Here is a 17,861-nt window from a genome sequence, read left to right on the forward strand (position 1 = left end):
GTATATGTGGCAACATAAGCATCAGTGAGGGAAAGATAGATGGTGAGGCTGGAGAAGTATGCAAAGAATTCATCAAATTCATCTGCTTAGAGAGCCAGAGAATATTTTTTAAGCAGGGAAAAAGCCATTAGCAATTTGTATTTTAGAAAGCTCACTCACTTTGACAAAAGTTTGGAAGTTGGTTTGGAGGGAAGCAAGACTGGAGGCAAGAAAACCAGCCAGAAGACTGTTACCATGGTCCAGGTACAAGACGATGAGCACAGGACTGAAGGTAGAGACAGCGAACATGGAGAAAAGACAGATTTTATCTTTACTTTTTTCTTTTTTAGCCTTTACTTTTTAAAAGTCATTTATATAGCACTTATTATGGACCTGATACTGTTGTGCTTTAATGTATTTATCCACTTAAGTCTCAAAATCAGCCTATAAAGTAGCTGTATTATTGTGTTTATTTACAGATGTGGAAAATGAGGCGCAGAGAAGTAGATAACTTGCCTGAGGTTGCAGAGGAAAAAAGTTGTGTAAACCAAGATTTGAACCCAGGCAATCTGGTTCCAGAATCTGCACTCTTAATCACTATACTATTTTACTTAAATTAAACAAACAGAATTTACACTAATTAGGTAAGAGGAGGGATAAGGTGGCAAATGATGGCTCTGTCCACTCAGAAACGTTTACTAGCACCTACTACACCTCATGTGCAAGGAGCTGGGAAAACGAAGACTAACACAGAGCCTCTGCTGCTCAGGCAGCCAGCCAGCCAGCCAGTCATGGCTAGAGCCCTGGGAAGAGAAGCTGAATACAGAGAGATGCTGCTGGGCAAAAAGGCAGGACCATGCAGATGATGAAAAGCTTGCATATCACATTTACATTCTCAGATTTTATCCTCAATGGACTCATTTAAGGATTTTAAACAGAGTAGTTTCTTGTTATGTTTCTGTTAGTACCAAATACATTGTCACTAAATTTAAAACAAAATTTCTTGATACAACAGAAATAATATATCATTTTAACTAGTGAACCTCATTAACATTTATTAAATGCTAATGATATTCCTATGTATGATTCATATTCCCTCCCTACTTCTGATGGTCCACACCTTCCTGTTTCTAACCAAACAGGAAAGAAAATCATACCGCCATTAACTTTTTTTTTTTTGCGGTACGCGGGCCTCTCACTGCTGTGGCCTCTCCTGTTACAGTCTATATTTATCCAATTACTCAGCTCTTTGCTACTGAAGTGTGTTTTAGTTCTTACCTGGTTATGATGGGATCTGCAGCATGATTGGGGCCCCATCGCCCCAAAAGCCCCCGGCCAACCAGTCCTGTCCGTCCTGCAGGATTTCTGGGAAAAAAAACCCATAAAATCAATTGAATGTGCTCATCTTTTTTAACACAACTTGATATGGCCCAAAACAAGGTAGTAAGAGCAATAAGAAGGAAATAATATCTCTACACAAATCGAGTAGCACTATTACATATTTGACACTCAAAGTACAGATTTCCTTATAGTGTTATTTAACTCTTCTTTCGTGCTTGTCTTAAGTTTTGGGCTTGATCCAGGAGGAGGATCTCATTTCTATAGTTGTTCTACAATATAAGAATTTGTTTCAGTTTTCACCTATACTTCAAAATTCAAACTAGAATCTTACTGGACTCAAATCTGGAAGAATGAAATGCTCTGCACCTAATCATCGTCTACCTCTGCGACAGCAATGCTTTATCACTGAGGACACCCACACTTCACTTTCTCAACATCCTCTTTTCCCATTCCACTCTCCTACAACCTATCTCACTCAAATAGTTTTGGTTACATTTTAAAGTCCATTTTTTCACAGTGGGTTCTACTAGATTTTTATTATCAGTAATAGATATTTTGTAGCATATAATGAGATAGAAGTATTTAATATTTCAAGATTTCAAATATACGAAATTCAATTTTTTATAACAATTTTATAAAAATGCCAACTACTATTTAACCTAATGCCACACCCAATGTTCAAAAGTCTGTCAGATAAACATAGCAACACTCATGCCTGAGTGATTTTCTTCCAGTTTCTTCCAATATTCCTTAAATGTTCAACTTCCATTATGTAAAATCAAATGCCCTAATCTGCAATCTTACCTATTTAATGTTATATCTTTGATCCTCCCAGTATGTGAAAGTAAATAAACAACCTGTCAAATTTTCGTTTTCAGCCATCTCTTTTTATTCTGGTCTTCCCTGTGACTTTTATTAAAGTTGAGTGAATCTTTATATTGTTTTATACTAGACTTAGAAATATTTCAGCAAGACTTGCAAATAAAAACAGAAAGACAAGACACCTGGCCAGGTGATGATAATTCTACTTTTCAAATTCAGGAGGAGGGGCAGGGTGGTCAGCAGCTATGTTTTATTCCATGTAACCATACACCCCTGAATACAAAGGATCAAAGCCAATATTAAGAGAGATAATGTTAGTTTTTATAGATGACCAAGCCTGTTACTTATAAACTAGAAGCTGTAGAAAAGACACATAGATTATCCTATAGCCTGAGCAGCAGAGAAACTTGTTTGCAGAAAAAGAAAACCAAAGGCAACATATAAAAAAAAGCAGACATAAAGCAGAGAGACAGTTCTAATGGATTTCCAACTCCACCCTTTCCTAAAGTTAGCTGCATTTCTGCTCTGGGCTTGAGATGATCCTATAGCCCTGTGGTAAACTTCACTTTTTCACTCAAGCAAGCTAGAGTTGGTTTCCATTAGTCAGAGAGTCTTGACTAAAACAACAGGCTATCTTGCCTTTGCTGACTATCCTTTTATATATGTGCATGTCTTTTAATATATTTTACCCAGAAAAGAATCTGAGGAGTAAGTCAAATGCAAGGAGAGTTTGACTTGAAAAGGTTCAATAACATAGAAAGGCAAGTAAGTAATGAACAAAGAAAGAATTTAGCAAGAAAGACCAGGCTGGGGTGAGAGGAGCTCTACTATCTCCAAGTCTTAGAAGAACTAAAATTATTTTAGTTTTTGCAACATTTTTACGAGGTAATAAGCATGATTACCAAATCTGTGATCCTTTTTTTGTTTTATTTGAGGCATGCTAATTTTTACATTTCTTCCTAACTTGTATAACGTCTTCTTAAGGAAAATGGAAAATTTTGGAGTTGTGTAGAAAAATCATTTTTAGAAGTACAAAAAGAGGGACTTCCCTGGCGGTCCAGTGGTTAAGACTCTGTGCTTCCACTGCAGGGGGCACAGGTTAGATCCCTGGTCGGGGAACTAACATCCCACATCCCACTCACATGCTGTGCAGCACGGCCAAAAAAAAATTAAAAATAAAAAAAGTACAAAGATACGTGATGTTAAATTGTTGGGTTATTTTTATTTTTACTCTTATATATTTGGACAAATTCTTACTTTAAGGTATTATCTCATTTTATAAATAACTACTGAAATACAGTTTTTAATCCTTTCCTTCTCTGTTAATCTATTCAATTACAGTTGACCCTTGATCAATGCTCCCGTATAAACTTATAGTCGGCCCTCTGTATACACGGTCCCCCTGTATCCGTGGTTCCACATCCAGGGATTCAACCACACTCAGACGGTGTAATTCTGTAATACTTACTATTGAAAAAAAATCCATGTATAAGTGGGTCTGTGTAGTTCAACCCCTGTTTTGTTCAAGAGTCAACTGTAATTATTTCTACTTCAAGGTAAGGTTACAAGAAGATGCATTCAAACCCTGTCTCTACCACTCACTCACTGTGTGCAAACAACTTAACATTCTCCCTCCTTACCTGTAAATGGAACTAAAAATATCCACCCGCAGGGTTATTGTGGTGATTTAATTAGATCACATACATAAATTCTTTCATACAATGTCTGGTATATACAAGCACTCAATAAACATTAATTATACTGATAAAATAAAATGTATATTTTAACGCAGGACAAGAAAATTTAAACATAAAATTTTCTGTGTCCATCTGGGCCTCCACCCTCCTTCCTTAATGTGCAGTGTGCATCTGCACTGCACATTAACCAGACCTCCTCAAAGATGGGAGTGCCTGCTTGACCATAAAAATCCACTTTTTTCCCCTTTATTCTGACACTAGCAATGTAGCTTCTTAAAAGAATGGCATTCTCTCCCAACTCTAAAACATGGCATGGTGACTTGCTGCTTGCTTTGTATGTGCTCACCTGGACTATGTATCTTCTGTGAACTTTATGTGAAATATCGGTATGTCATTTTAGTGTACAATCCTTCGTCTCGAAAATGTATATGACTGTATCTTCGAACAGGTGGAACAGTTCTCAGAGCTTTCTGAGAGTCTGTCTTCCGGGTTATAATCCTCAGTTCGTTTGAATAAAATTCCCTTCATTCTTCTTACCTTGATTGTTAATTGAATTTTCGTTGACAGTATTTTCTACCTTTTAAAGACCCATTATTGTAAGATGTTCCAGCCCCAGTACCTACCTAGGTCTTCCATTTTCTATCTCATACAGGCCATTCTGGCTCTTTCTCTCAACATGCCCATCCTTTTCATTAAACTTCGGCGAAAAGCTGCTTTCACTGTAATGAGAATACCAATGCAAAATAAGAAATAATGACCCAACACTACCAACAGCTTAATAATGCCAGTCAGTTATTTATAAAAGCAGTATCCTTGAAACTAAATTTTTAGTTACAACTTTAGTTAGTTTTCATTTACAAATTCATCAACTCCTTCAAAACAGTTTCTGGAAAAAGAAGATCTGTTTAACCAAAACACCTTGTAAGACAAGGATATGTGTTGTAACCCCTCTGGGAAGGACTAACGGCAGACACACTGGAGCTCCTCCCACATACTACAAGAAAGTCTATGTTACTATTAGCAAAGTGGAATTGGCCGTGGGCACAATATGGCAATTAATGGTTCCTATAGTTCTAAAACTAAGATTCCTTCTGATATTTTGTCGTTTCTACTGTTTCAAAGTAATTTTAATTTCTTCAAATGTACACTGATTAATACTTTGATCAAAGTAAACCCACAAAACATGAATTCACCCACAAACTTCATAATAACCATGATGTAGATTAAAATAGATATAATATGCTGGAAATGTTCCAGATCTGATCTGGACATAGCTCTGGATTACAGAGTTATATACATATAAAATCTTACTGAGCTACACCTGCATACTTAAGAAATGTATACTTTACTGCATGTATGTCATACTCAAAAAAAAAATTTTTAAGCTATAAATAAACTACTTTCCTCCCCATTATGAAATCGCTGACATAGCTGCACTGACGGTGAATATGTATATAGCACTGGACAGTTCACGGGCAGCTCTGACATAAGTTTCACTTTTTTTCTTGCTTTAATTCCAATAAGCAAGAGAATAGATATATTTGTGCTCTGTTTTGGAAATAATTTCCAACTTGAATGATCCAGACATTTTCTCAAGACTTCTAACCATTCTTCCATTGAACGCACATGTAAAAATAATTAAATGGTAAAAATCATGAAATTATAAAACCAACTTATAATGCTCTTGGGACTCTAGAAATGCACCATTATATGTGGAATCTAAAAAAAAATGGTACAAATGAACTTATTTACAAAACAGAAATAGAGTCACAGATGTAGAAAACAAACTTACGGTTACCGGGGGGGAAGGAGGCAGGGGGATAAATTGGGAGACTGGGATTGACATATACACACTACTATATATAAAATAGGTAACTAATAAGGACCTACTGTATAACACAGGGAACTCTACTCAATACTCTGTAATGACCTATATGGGAAAAGAATCTAAAAAAGAGTGGATACATGTACATGTATAACTGATTCACTTTCCTGTACACCTGAAATTAACACAACATTGTAAATAACTATACTTCAGTAAAAATAAAAGAAGAAACTAAATAAATATTGAATACTAGTTAATGAAATACTTGTTGAAGTATATAGGGGGAGATGTACTGATACACCAAAAAAACAAGATGGGGTCTTCCCTGGTGGCGCAGAGGTTGAGAGTCCGCCTCCCGATGCACGGGCACGGGTTCGTGCCCCGGTCCGGGAAGATCCCACATGCCACGGAGCGGCTGGGCCCGTGAGCCATGGCCGCTGAGCCTGCGCGTCCAGAGCCTGTGCTCCGCAACGGAAGAGGCCACAGCGGTGAGAGGCCCACGTCCCACAAAAAAAAAAAAAAAAAAAAAAAAAAAAAAAAAAAGAAAGGAGGAGGGATAGATGGATATATATGTGATAAAATAAGTGTAATAAAATGTTGATAAAAGAATCAAAGTGGTGGATTTATGAGTGTTCCCCATAAAGTTCTTTCAAATTTTCTGTATGTTAGAAATGTTTCATAATAAAATTTTAGATAAATAAAGGGAGCCATCTTCTGGGGGAAAAAAAGCGTGACTCTAGGTATAATTGAAGCATTAACGCTAGTAATAAAGCTTGATTTAGACAGTGACACAAATTTAACTTTTAAAACACAAATTGAATGAAAAATAAGAAGATGTATTGTCTTTCTCTGTTTACACTGTATAGCACCCCTGCCAACATCATTAATTTTAATTGTACATAATGTGTTTGTATAATATATGTGTAAACATGTACATCCTCTAAAATGAGGGAAATGGAACTCATTTACAGCTAATAATTTCTCCACAAGTTAGCTTCTTGATTAATTAATAATCCAAGTACTATCACAAACACACCTTTGGATTAAATAAGGAAACTGTGGGTAGAAATCAAGTCACAGCAATAAGTGACCTGGTAAAGTTTAACAACCTAATGAACTAATATGGATCAATCCAACTAGCAAAAGTTCTTATTTAACTGACTAAATAAGGCCTTGAGAGGACGATCATTTGTAATAAATTTACCCATTAAATCAAACTTATAAAATGTTCCAAAACTAGGGCAGCAGTTTAGCAGAGTAGTTAAGGGCATGAAATCTGAAGTCAGACCAAGCTCAAGTCCAAGCTATACCATCTACTAGCTACATGACCAACCATATGCAAAGGACAAACTTTCTGTGCTTCCATTTTTTGTGTGTTTTTATTTCTCTATAAAGTAGAAATAACAACCCTGTCTGCCTTCCAGAATAGTTATAAGAATAAAATAAAATAATGGTTATAAAACATTTAGTACAGTGCCTAGCTCACAGCACATTTTACAACTCTATCATTATATTTATCAAAAGAAACATAAATATAAAACATGAATCAACACAGCACTTCTCTGAATTTAGTCAAAACATTTTTGCTTGACTTTTTTTTTTTCCTCTTTCTCTCTCCGTTTTCTATCCCTTTTCTATCTTCTCACACTGGTCTAATTTTATCATCATCCTGTTCTTAGTAATCTGGAAGAAGTTTCTGAAAAATATTCACTATTCAAATACAAGTCTATTTTGTGGAAAATAACCACAAAAGGTGTTATTGATAACCCAAACAAAAGAAATAAAAACAGAGACCACCACTTATCATTTCATAAAGTAAAAAACTCCACAACAAAATAGACTTACCTATTTGGAAAGATCACCGTAAAACCCCCAAAAGAATAAACAAAAATGAACTGAATAGCTTTGGCAAGAATTCAAGCAAATGTGAGGGACTTCCTTGGTGGTCCAGTGAGTAACACTCCGTGCTCCCAAGGCAGGGGGCCTGGGTTCAATCCCTGGTCGGGGAGCTAGATCCCACATGCATGCCGCAACTAAGAAGCCCGCCTGCCACAACTAAGAGCCCGTATGCCGCAACTAAGAGCCCATGTGCCACAACTAAGACCTGGCAGAGCCAAAATAAATAAATAAATAAATATTTTAAAAAAAGAATTCAAGCAAATATGGAAACTGAGTTATAATAAAGTCAAGCACTGGATAAAAACTATTTTTCAACCATAAAATGATAATTTACAAATACAACCATTACCTTCTCCAAAAGTCTTACACCCGGCTAACACCAACTAATTTACTCACCTGATCTGAGGATCTGCCCACCGAGGTCCAGCCAAGACAGAGACTGCAGTGTATTCCACAGGATTATAGTCTTGCCACTCAACAAGCCAGCCTACCTTTTCATTAGGAACCTGGCTGCGTTGAACTTTTGAACCTGGGTAAGGAGATGTCCGAGCCTTGTTGTGGGAATTCTCTTTGGTACCATCAGAACCAGACATCATGTTGGAGTTAAGATGAAATCCACAGGATGAAAATGAGTTACTGGGAGGAAAAAGAAAAATGTTTTATATAAGTACAAAATTAATTAATTAAAGAACCTAATTCACAGACCACAAAATAGAACTTTTCAAAGACTTAAAAATCAGAAAATTCTAATTTGATGCATATTAGTGTAAAGATCCAACATCTGTGACTGATTATTTTCAAATATAAAAATATTGCTAGGGGGCTTCCCTGGTGGCGCAGTGGTTGAGAATCTGCCTGCCAATGCGGGGACACGGGTTTGAGCCCTGGTCTGGGAAAATCCCACATGCTGCGGAGCAACTAAGCCCGTGCACCACAGCTACTGAGCCTGCGCATCTGGAGCCTGTGCTCTGCAACAAGAGAAGACCGCGACAGTGAGAGGCCCGTGTACCGCGATGAAGAGTGGCCCCCGCTCAACGCAACTAGAGAAAGCCCTCGCACAGAAACTAAGACCCAACACAGCCAAAAATAAATAAATAAATAAATTTATTTAAAAAAAAAAAAAAATATATATATATATTGTTAGGGACTTCCCTGGTGGTCCAGTGGCCAAGACACTGTACTCTCAATGCACTGGGCGTGGGTTCAATCCCTGGTTGGGGAACTAGATCCCACATGCATGCTGCAGCTAAGAAGCCTGCATGCCGCAACTAAGAAGCCTGCATGCCTCAACTAAAGATCCTGCATGCCACAACTAAGATCCCACACACAGCAACAAAGATCCCGAGTGCCGCAACTAAGTCCCAGTGCAGCCAAAATAAATAAATAAATATTTTTTAAAAATATTGCTAAATCTTATTAATTGAAACCTACTCACTGAATTTATTTTCATTGAGAAAAAGGGACAGAAGTTTACTTTTGTTAGCACAAATGTTGGGGAAGATAAGTTTGTTATAAAAATTCAACCACAAAAACAAATGTAAAGGAAGACTCTTAGGTCTACACGAAGGAATCAATTTTATAAAATAGTTTACGGTCTAACATACATGTGTAAAAAATGTATGGCAAAAATAGCACAAAAGAATAACAGGAAATGGAAATATACTGTTGTAGGATTCTTACATTATACACAAAGTAATGTAATATTACTTGAAGTCAGACTGTGATAAATGTACAAATTACAAACTTTAGAGTAAAATAAGAGGTGTAGAACTGAAATAACTAGATAGTATATACAAAAAAAGAGAAAACAAAAAACTGAACCTTTACCTCACAGCCTACACAAAAATTTTTCATTTCTCTTCCTAAGAATTTAAATGCCTTCTCATTATTCTTAGAGATTAAAATTCCTAATGACCCTAAATTAGGATATTTAATATGATAAAGGGGATTCTGAGAACATGGTAAACTGATGACAGCTCCATTCCCCTGCTCTCACAATACTGTAACAATTTGCCCTTCCTGAGACAAATGGTGGATGGGACAAACACCAACTTTATGGGGTGGTGAAATAAGTCAAATTCATGTGCCTCTTGATATCTATAGTGAGAAGCACAGAGCAATCATTTCTGAGGTATTCCCTACAAGAATATATGACCTGAGTCTAGACATGAGGAAATATATAACACACCCACATTAAAGGATAACTTACAGAATAAAGGTCCATACTCTTTAAATCACTAAGGTCATGAAAGATAAATGTCCAGATAGAGACATGAAAACTAAGTGCAATCAATGATGAATATACTTATATCCTTCAACTCAGTAATTTCATTCCTGGTAATCTATCCCATAAAAATGAAATAACCAGGCTTCCCTGGTGGCGCAGTGGTTGAGAGTCCGCCTGCCGATGCAGGGGACGCGGGTTCGTGCCCTGGTCCGGGAAGATCCCACATGCCGCGGAACGGCTGGGCCCGTGAGCCATAGCCGCTGGGCCTGCGCGTCCAGAGCCTGTGCTCCGCAACGGGAGAGGCCGCAACGGTGAGAGGCCCGCGTACCGCAAAAAAACAAAACAAAAAAACAACCCAATTTAAAAAAATGGGTGGAGGATCCGAATATTTTTCCAAAGAAGACACAGAAATGGCCAACAGAACATGAAAATATGTTCAACACTGCTAATCATCATGGAAATGCAAATCAAAACCACAATGAGATATCACCTTACACCTGTCAGAATGGCTATTATCAAAAAGACAACAAATAACAAGTGTTGGTGAGGATGCAGAGAAAAGGGAATGCTTGTGCGCTGCTAATGGGAATGTAAATTGGTGCAGCCACTACGGAAAACAATATGGAGATTCCTCAAAAAAATTAAAAATAGAACTACCATATGATCCAGCAATTCCACTCCAGGGTATTTATCTGAAGAAACCAAAAACACTAATTAGAAAAGATACACACACCCCCATTTTCACAGCAGTATTATTTATAATAGCCAAGATATGGAAGCAGCCTAAGTGCCCATCAAAAGATGGATAAAGATGTCTCTCTCTCTCTCTCTCTCTCCCACTCACACACACACACACACACACACACACACACACACACACACACACACAGTGGAATATTACTCAGCTATAAAAAAGGAATGAAATCTTTCCATTTGTGACAACACGGTTGGACTCAGAGAGTATTATGCTAAGTGAAGTGTCACACAGAGAAAAGAGAAAGACAAATACTGTCTTTCCACTTATATGTGGAATCTAAAACACAAAACAAATAAACAAACATAACAAAACAGAAACAGAGTCATAGATACATAGAACGAACAGGTGGTTGCCAGACGAGAGGGTGGTAGGGGAAGGAAAGAAGTGGAAAAGGGAGAAGATTAATTGAGGTGCAAACTTCCAGGTACAAAATAAATGAGTCACAAGTATGAAATGTAAGATGTGGGGAATAACTATGTTATCTTTGTATGGTGACATAAGGTAACTAGACTTACTCTGGTTATCAAGTTAAAATGTATGGAAATATCAAATCACTATGTTGTGTAACAGGAACTAACATAGTGTGGTAGGTCAATTATACTTCAAAGACAAACTCATAGAAAAAGCGATCAGATTTGTGGTAATGAGGCAGGGGGGACGGGGCTAGAGGGCAAACTGGATGAAGGTGGTCAGAAGGTACACACAAACTTCCAGTCATAAGACAAAAATGTACTTGGGATATAATGTACAACGTGATAAATATAATTAACACTGCTATATGTTATATAAATATATGAGTGGTTAAGAGAGTAAATCCTAAAGTTCTCATCACAAGGAGAATTTTTTTTTCTATTTGTTTAATTTTGTATTTATCTGTGATGATGGATGTTCACTAAACATGTTGTGACAATCATTTCATGATGTATTTCAAATATTTATGCTGTACACATTAATCTTATACAGTACTGTATATCCATTTTATCTCAATAAAACTGAAGGGAAGTATTATGAAAATAAATTTTATATTATAGGTATATAAGTATATAGATTTGGTTATAACCTAAGTCTTCAAACAAGGACTTAATCAAATTTGTTTTTATTATATTTCTATTACATTTTATTTATAACTACATTATTCAGCAAACTTCACTTTTATACCTTCACAGTCAAATCAGTGGGGATAATTTTAGCAAAAGTATTAGAAGCCTTCATCAAAATTTCCCCAAGACCTCCCTTACTCCTTTGATATTCAAACCATTCTTGCTTGAAACACTATCTTTCCGTCGGTTTTGTCAACTTTTTTTTTTTTTAACAAGAGCATTATGTCTTTTATTTTCCATGTACCTGTCCCTGTGTGAATCGAGGAAAGGACTACCTGCCTTTTTTTTTTTGAATAGACTATTTTTTAAAGCGGTTTCAGGTTCACAGCAAAACTGTGCAGAAAACACAGAGCTCCCATGTACCCCCAGTCTCCCCACCACACACACATAAAGCACTCCCCATACCAACATGCCCCACCAGAGAATTACATTGGAAGTAAGTGGGCCCAAATGTCCTAAGTGAGCAGTGGGACGTAACCATGGAAATCAGCCCTCCTCCCTCCCTACCCTACAAACAAAAAGTCGGTATTAGTTGTTTGTCCCCAGGATAAAACCAAAATTTAAAGAAAATGAAGGACTAGAACCTCTATTGTGAATTAGGTATTAGAGAACACAGCAGAAATTTAGGCTTAATATCCCCGTAATTCACACTGAGGAAATAAAGTTAGGGCAGCTATTTTCAGCGGGGAAGCTGCTACACAAGTGTAAAGTCTGGAACGGGAAGGGGGAGGTTTCCAGCCAGTCCACCTGCTGCCACCTGCTCACACACCCTCAGCCGAAACCGTCAGGTCTAGGTGCACTGGTACCTGGGGGCAATATTCAATCAGTGCTCCTGTTTACAGAAAACAATGCCTATTATCTACATTAATCAAAATATAAATAACTAGCATCCGCCAGATGTTTGAGAAAAAAACAAGGAAAAGGGACCAAAAAGGAACAGAACCAGTGACCCAGAAGGGTCAGACAATTCAGGAAACAGAAAATAATTTTTATTCTAATTATTATTTTTACAGATTCAAAGGACTTTTATAGCCATAAAATAAGAAAAGGATATTAAAGAGAGCAATTAGGGGGAAAAAGTTCTTGTCAAAATTTACGATTCAATAGAAGAGATGACAATGCACAGGACAGCAGTCTGAACTAGTAATCTAGAAGATAAATTTGAGGAAAATCTCTAAGAACTTCATACAAACAGACAAACCAATGGAAAATTAAAGAAAAAGAGAAACAGAGGCACTACCCAGAAAGTCCAAAAGCTATCACTGGAGTTCCGGGGGTGGGGAAAAAGGACAGGACAGAAGAAAAAATGGGGGAAAAAACAAATAGAAGAAAATTTCCTCGTGCCGAAAGTAAACATGACATGAGAAGCAAAAATATAAATAAACAAGAAACAAACAAACAAAAACTCCTAGAGGCAGCCTCATAAAACTTGTTTATTACTCCGCGCCTACCATGGGCATGGTACCTAGGACATCGTGTTTAGAAACCAGAAGAAGAGAGGAATAAAAGGAGGAGGCAGCGTGAGCTACCATAAATGCCTGAATTTATCCAAGGCAAATTTTTTTAAAAAGGTAACTAATAAATATATTATCTACACTGAAATGGAGAAGTGGAGGAGAGCAATGACGACTTATATTTTTCCTTTTACAGCATTTATACGGTTAGCATCTTTAAACTACGTGCATGTGCTAATTTTAACAATAATGTTTTAAGTATTAACCAAAAAAAAAAACACCAAAAAAACAAAAAAATGGCACGGAACAACACCACACCCAAACATGTGCTATTTAAACTCTCTGGGGACAAGAATGTTAGTGACTCATGGAGGATGGCAAAGTTCGAGTATCATAAGAAAGGTCACTACCGCTTGTTTTTCTCAAAAGGCAGGTAAAACATTTTAGAGCCTTTTAAAAAACGTGTATATGGCCGTAAAGAGCTGGGACCCAAGCAAAGCCTACTGAAGCCGCCCGACCAGAAGCTGCTTCCCCCTCACAACACAAGGACTCGGGACAAGAAGCCAGAACTAGAAGAGGGAATACCTGCACGCCGCGATGCTGCAACGGCCCAACGACTTGAGAGTCACTGAGGCCAAGGCCACAGAGAGAGACACGGTGGCTAAAGTCTTCCCCAGGAAGCGTCCGGCCATCAGCAGCCCGCGGGAAGATGTGCGGAGCGGGGTCGCTGTTAGCTTGGGCCGCAGCCTCCGGCCTCCCCACACCCCTGGGCCCCGGGTATCCAGCAGGCACTAGGACCGGGCGGCCCTCGGGTTCCGGAGCGGGAGCAGCCAGTTTTATCTCATCAACACACAGGGGACCAAACGCCCTCCCCAAGCAACGGCCCAGCTCGACACGCCACCCAGGGGACGCCCAAGCGGCCAGCGCCAGCAGTCGGGAAAAGAGCCAACCGGGCCGTGACGTTCCCGGTGCGCGACGGCACTTTACGACAGCGCCGCAAAGCGAAGACGGCGCAGGCTTCGTAGAGCCGGCTTCGCTCAGCTTGTCGTCCTTGCTGAGCTGTGTTTGGGACCGGGTTAGGGAGGCTGCTGGGCAAGCGCTGAGAAAGCCGGAAAGTGAAAGGAGCCGAAGAATTGGAAAGGGAAAGAAAGAAAGAGGGTTGAGAGAAGTGTGTCGTCCTGGCTGTTCCGGCAGGAAGGGGTTACAGGCGGCTGATGTAGTGAGCCACGCGTGTCCCAGCCATATCTGAGTTATGCGTGGTTGCAGGGAAAGGAGGGAGGTGAGAGACTTGCAATCCCCGCATCCGAGGCTTTTCTCTTCCTTTTCTACCAAGTTGTTCGCTGCAATGGGTAAAAGCCGTAACCCACGGAGGAGTAAACCAGTTGTGAGATAGACACAGAGCCTGGAAGAGAAACTGAGGGTTAAGACGCGAGATACCTGCAGAGGCAAAACTTGGCCACACGGGAAATTGGAAATCAAGATCGTTCAGAAGTTTGTAATGTGGTTTTCATGTTTGATATTCGTTGCCTTATTAATGTGTGGAAATATTTAACTTGCAAGTGCATAATCCGCTGGTTCTGTGGTGTGGTGTGGACACAGACCATATAAAACTTTTGACCATCTCAAAAACCAGATTTATCAAACCTTAACAACTTGTTCTGAAGGCTGTAGAGCTCCCGGCATGTGAAGGCTCCCTCAGAACCTCTGCGCTGAGACTTGTCCAAACTCTTGCTGACGAAAATTCAATTAACTGTCAAGTTAAGAAAAAAAGAGAATTTTATTTGAACCAAACTGATGGTGATAACACAGGAAGCAGCCTCAGAAAGCTCGGAGGACCATTCTGCCTGTTAGAAGTCGAAGGCACAGGCATATACATTTTTGAAACAAAGGATCATAACATGAAAATGACCGACTAATATTTTACATAAACTTCACCAAAGATACATAGTCCAGGTAAGCACATGCCAGGCAAGCATCTAACCCTATCCACCCCACGCCCCCTCACCTAAAGGGCTGGGAAAGAACACTGTCCTTTTAAGAAGTTACATTGCTAAGGTCAGAATAAAGGGAAAAAAATGATCTTTATGGTTGAGCGGGCGCTCCCATCTTTGAGAAGTTCTGGTTAACTGTAATGAAGATGCACACTGCACATTAAGGAGGGAGGAGGCCCAAACAGAGAATTTTATGTGTAATTTTTTCTTGTCCTGCCTTAAAATATAAATTTTACTTCAGCCCTCTATTATGGCTTCTAGCAGCTTAAGGTCTTGCCCCTAGGGTGATCCTAGTGCCCCACCCCTTTAAAATACCTGCCTAGAAAAGCTCAACACTGCCCGAAGAATTTGTGATTTGTTCCAGGCAGAACCTGGATAGGCAGGCAGACCCCAGAGCCCTCTCTTGGAGCAGCTACTTTAGAAAGCTTGCAATGTAAATGCTTTCCTCTGACCTTTGTGATATACATCTACCACCCAGAACTGTTTCCTTAAGGACTTGTGAGCCCCTCTCTTTAAGATGCAGATATTCAGGGAGATAACTCTGTGCTAGCTCCCAGTCCGTGTGGGAGCAATAAGGACCTACCTTTCTTCAACTTGCACTGCTGCTTCCTCTCATAAAGATAGAAGTTTCTTTCTCCCCTGACAAATGCCAGTTAACAAACCTAGATGGCCTAGTCACATGGATCACCCACCCACCCCTTTACTACCCCTTAGTGACTTTCCCTTAGCACACTCCAGCCTTTGAAAAGTCTTCAGCCTTCTGATTCAGGGGAAGTGGAGTTCAGTTCATACTGTAGTATTACTGAACAAAGTATGTCCTTACCACTTTCGTGTCCAGCTTTGTTTATGTCTAACAATCCATCCAGGTAGCAAAGTTCTATTATTAAAATATGCTTGCCTTTTAAAAAGTAAATATTTGGACTTGGCTTCCTGTAGCCAGATAAACTTTGCTGTCAGTGTTGTTGACCGCCATTAACCTCTGCTTAAGCTGGTATTAAAAAACAAAATTCAACTGAGTGAATTTGAAGACCTAATTGGCTTTACTAAATGATTCATGAATCAGGCATCATCCCATCTAACAAATAGAAAGGAGCTGTACAATGAAAGGTTTTTTAAAAGCAGGAAGGAGGGGACAAGGAAGTCAAAAAGAAAAGAAAGGATTATTTCAGGCAAGGTCACCTTCTTTGGGGAGAAGGGTAGGGGTTTATCATGCAGATCACCTCACTAGTGTTGATCAGGAAATTCCAAACTGATTGGTTTAAAATTACATTTCTCTGGGTATATACCCAGTACACATATATACAATGGAATATTACTCAGCCATAAAAAGGAACGAAACTGGGTCATTTGTGGAGATGTGGATGGACCTAGAGAATGTCATATGGAGTGAAATAAGTCAGAAAGAGAAAAACAAATATTGTATATTAATGCATATATGTGGAACCTAGAAAAATGGTATAGATGATCTTATCTGCAAAGCAGAAATAGAGACACAGAGATAGAGAACAAATGTATGGATACCAAGGGGGAAAGGAGGGGGTAGGAGGAATTGGGATATTGGGATTGACATATATACACTATTGATACTATGTATAAAATAGATGACTAATAATATACTGTACAGCACAGGGAACTCTACTTAATGTACTGTGGTGACCTAAATGGGAAGGAAATCCAAAAAAGAGGGGATATATGTATATGTATAGCTGATTCATTTTGCTGTACAGTAGAAACTAACACAACATTGTAAAGCAACGATACTCCAATAAAAATTAATTTAAAAAAATAAAAAATAAAATTACATTTCTCAGGGACCTCCCTGGTGGTCCAGTGGTTAAGACTCTGCACTCCCAATGCAGAGGGCGCAGGTTCGATCCCTGCTCAGGGAACTAAGATCCCACATACTGTACAATGCAGCCAAAAAAAAAAAAAAAAAACCCAAAATTACATTTCTAAGTGAGGCTGAAACTGCAGTTAGGTGTTAAGTTTTAGTTTGCTTCTGCGGGGCTTAGCATTAGTGACTCCACTTTGGACCTACTGATCCTTTTTTAACACTGGGAATGTATTAGGCAGGCTCTTAAAAAGGCTCAGCTCATCCAAATTAATTCAGTTGACGAATTACTCATTAGGGAGAAGAGGAGCAAGGCAGTGTGATTCACAAAACCTCTGATCAAAGAATGGGAGAAACAGGGGTTCTCATAGGAAGTTCCTCAAGCCCGTCTTCCAACGCTGCATTCCTTAAGGGGAGGTTGGAGTGGACATAGTTTAAAGAGCGACACAACAATGCAAACAAAGCCACTCCCTGACACTGGGCCTGCGCCACAATTGGCTCAGACAGCCAGGTCTCCTAGGTTCCTCCCTTCAGGGACATGTACTCCCAGGTCTGCAAGAGCACAGTGTGCTGCAACCCACTCTTCGGCAGAACAGAAATGCCATCTTGAATATTTACTGTTTTCTATTACTCTTTATCTACCCACATCCCAAATTAAATGGGTGTCATCAGAACTTAAAAAAGCGAGGGCTTTTGGTTTTTATTTTTTTTTTTTATTTAGAAACCACATACCAACATTTAAGAGCATCTTATAATAGTTGGTGAAACAGACAAAAGATGCTGAGAAAGAAATACTTTTAAATAGAAAAGCGTTGTATGTGATTACTGGAATTGATATGTATGCTAAAAATAAGAATTCCAGTTGTTTCCCCCCTTTTCCATTTATTTTGTATACAACAAATATTAACTGATTGCTTACTATTTACCAAGCACTGCCC

The 17,861-nt window shown here is 38.8% G+C and overlaps 1 protein-coding gene and 1 long non-coding RNA gene across 3 annotated transcripts in view; one reads left to right on the top strand and one right to left on the bottom strand.

Annotated features, from left to right (window-relative positions):
- Positions 1 to 13,984, bottom strand: part of NUDT9 (nudix hydrolase 9) — a 28,890-nt gene extending 14,906 nt beyond the window's left edge. For both annotated transcript variants that reach the window (XR_013828026.1, XM_079919560.1), the window contains exons 1-4: positions 13,687 to 13,984; positions 7,960 to 8,199; positions 4,463 to 4,558; positions 1,258 to 1,344 (exon numbers count right to left, since the gene is read on the bottom strand). Coding sequence is in view for 1 of the 2 variants with exons in the window: in XM_079919560.1 (XP_079775686.1) it covers positions 1,258 to 1,344; positions 4,463 to 4,558; positions 7,960 to 8,199; positions 13,687 to 13,793 (530 nt within the window). In the remaining variant the exon portion in view is untranslated. The remainder of the gene's footprint in view (positions 1 to 1,257; positions 1,345 to 4,462; positions 4,559 to 7,959; positions 8,200 to 13,686) is intronic.
- Positions 13,985 to 14,794: 810 nt separating this feature from the next.
- LOC307185373 overlaps positions 14,795 to 17,861 on the top strand; it is a 42,358-nt gene continuing 39,291 nt past the window's right edge. Inside the window, exon 1 of the long non-coding RNA XR_013828027.1 lies at positions 14,795 to 15,054. This is a non-coding gene — a long non-coding RNA (uncharacterized lncRNA). The remainder of the gene's footprint in view (positions 15,055 to 17,861) is intronic.

Source organism: Stenella coeruleoalba (genome assembly GCF_951394435.1).
Source record: "Stenella coeruleoalba genome assembly, chromosome: 4".
Classification (NCBI taxonomy): domain Eukaryota; kingdom Metazoa; phylum Chordata; class Mammalia; order Artiodactyla; family Delphinidae; genus Stenella; species Stenella coeruleoalba.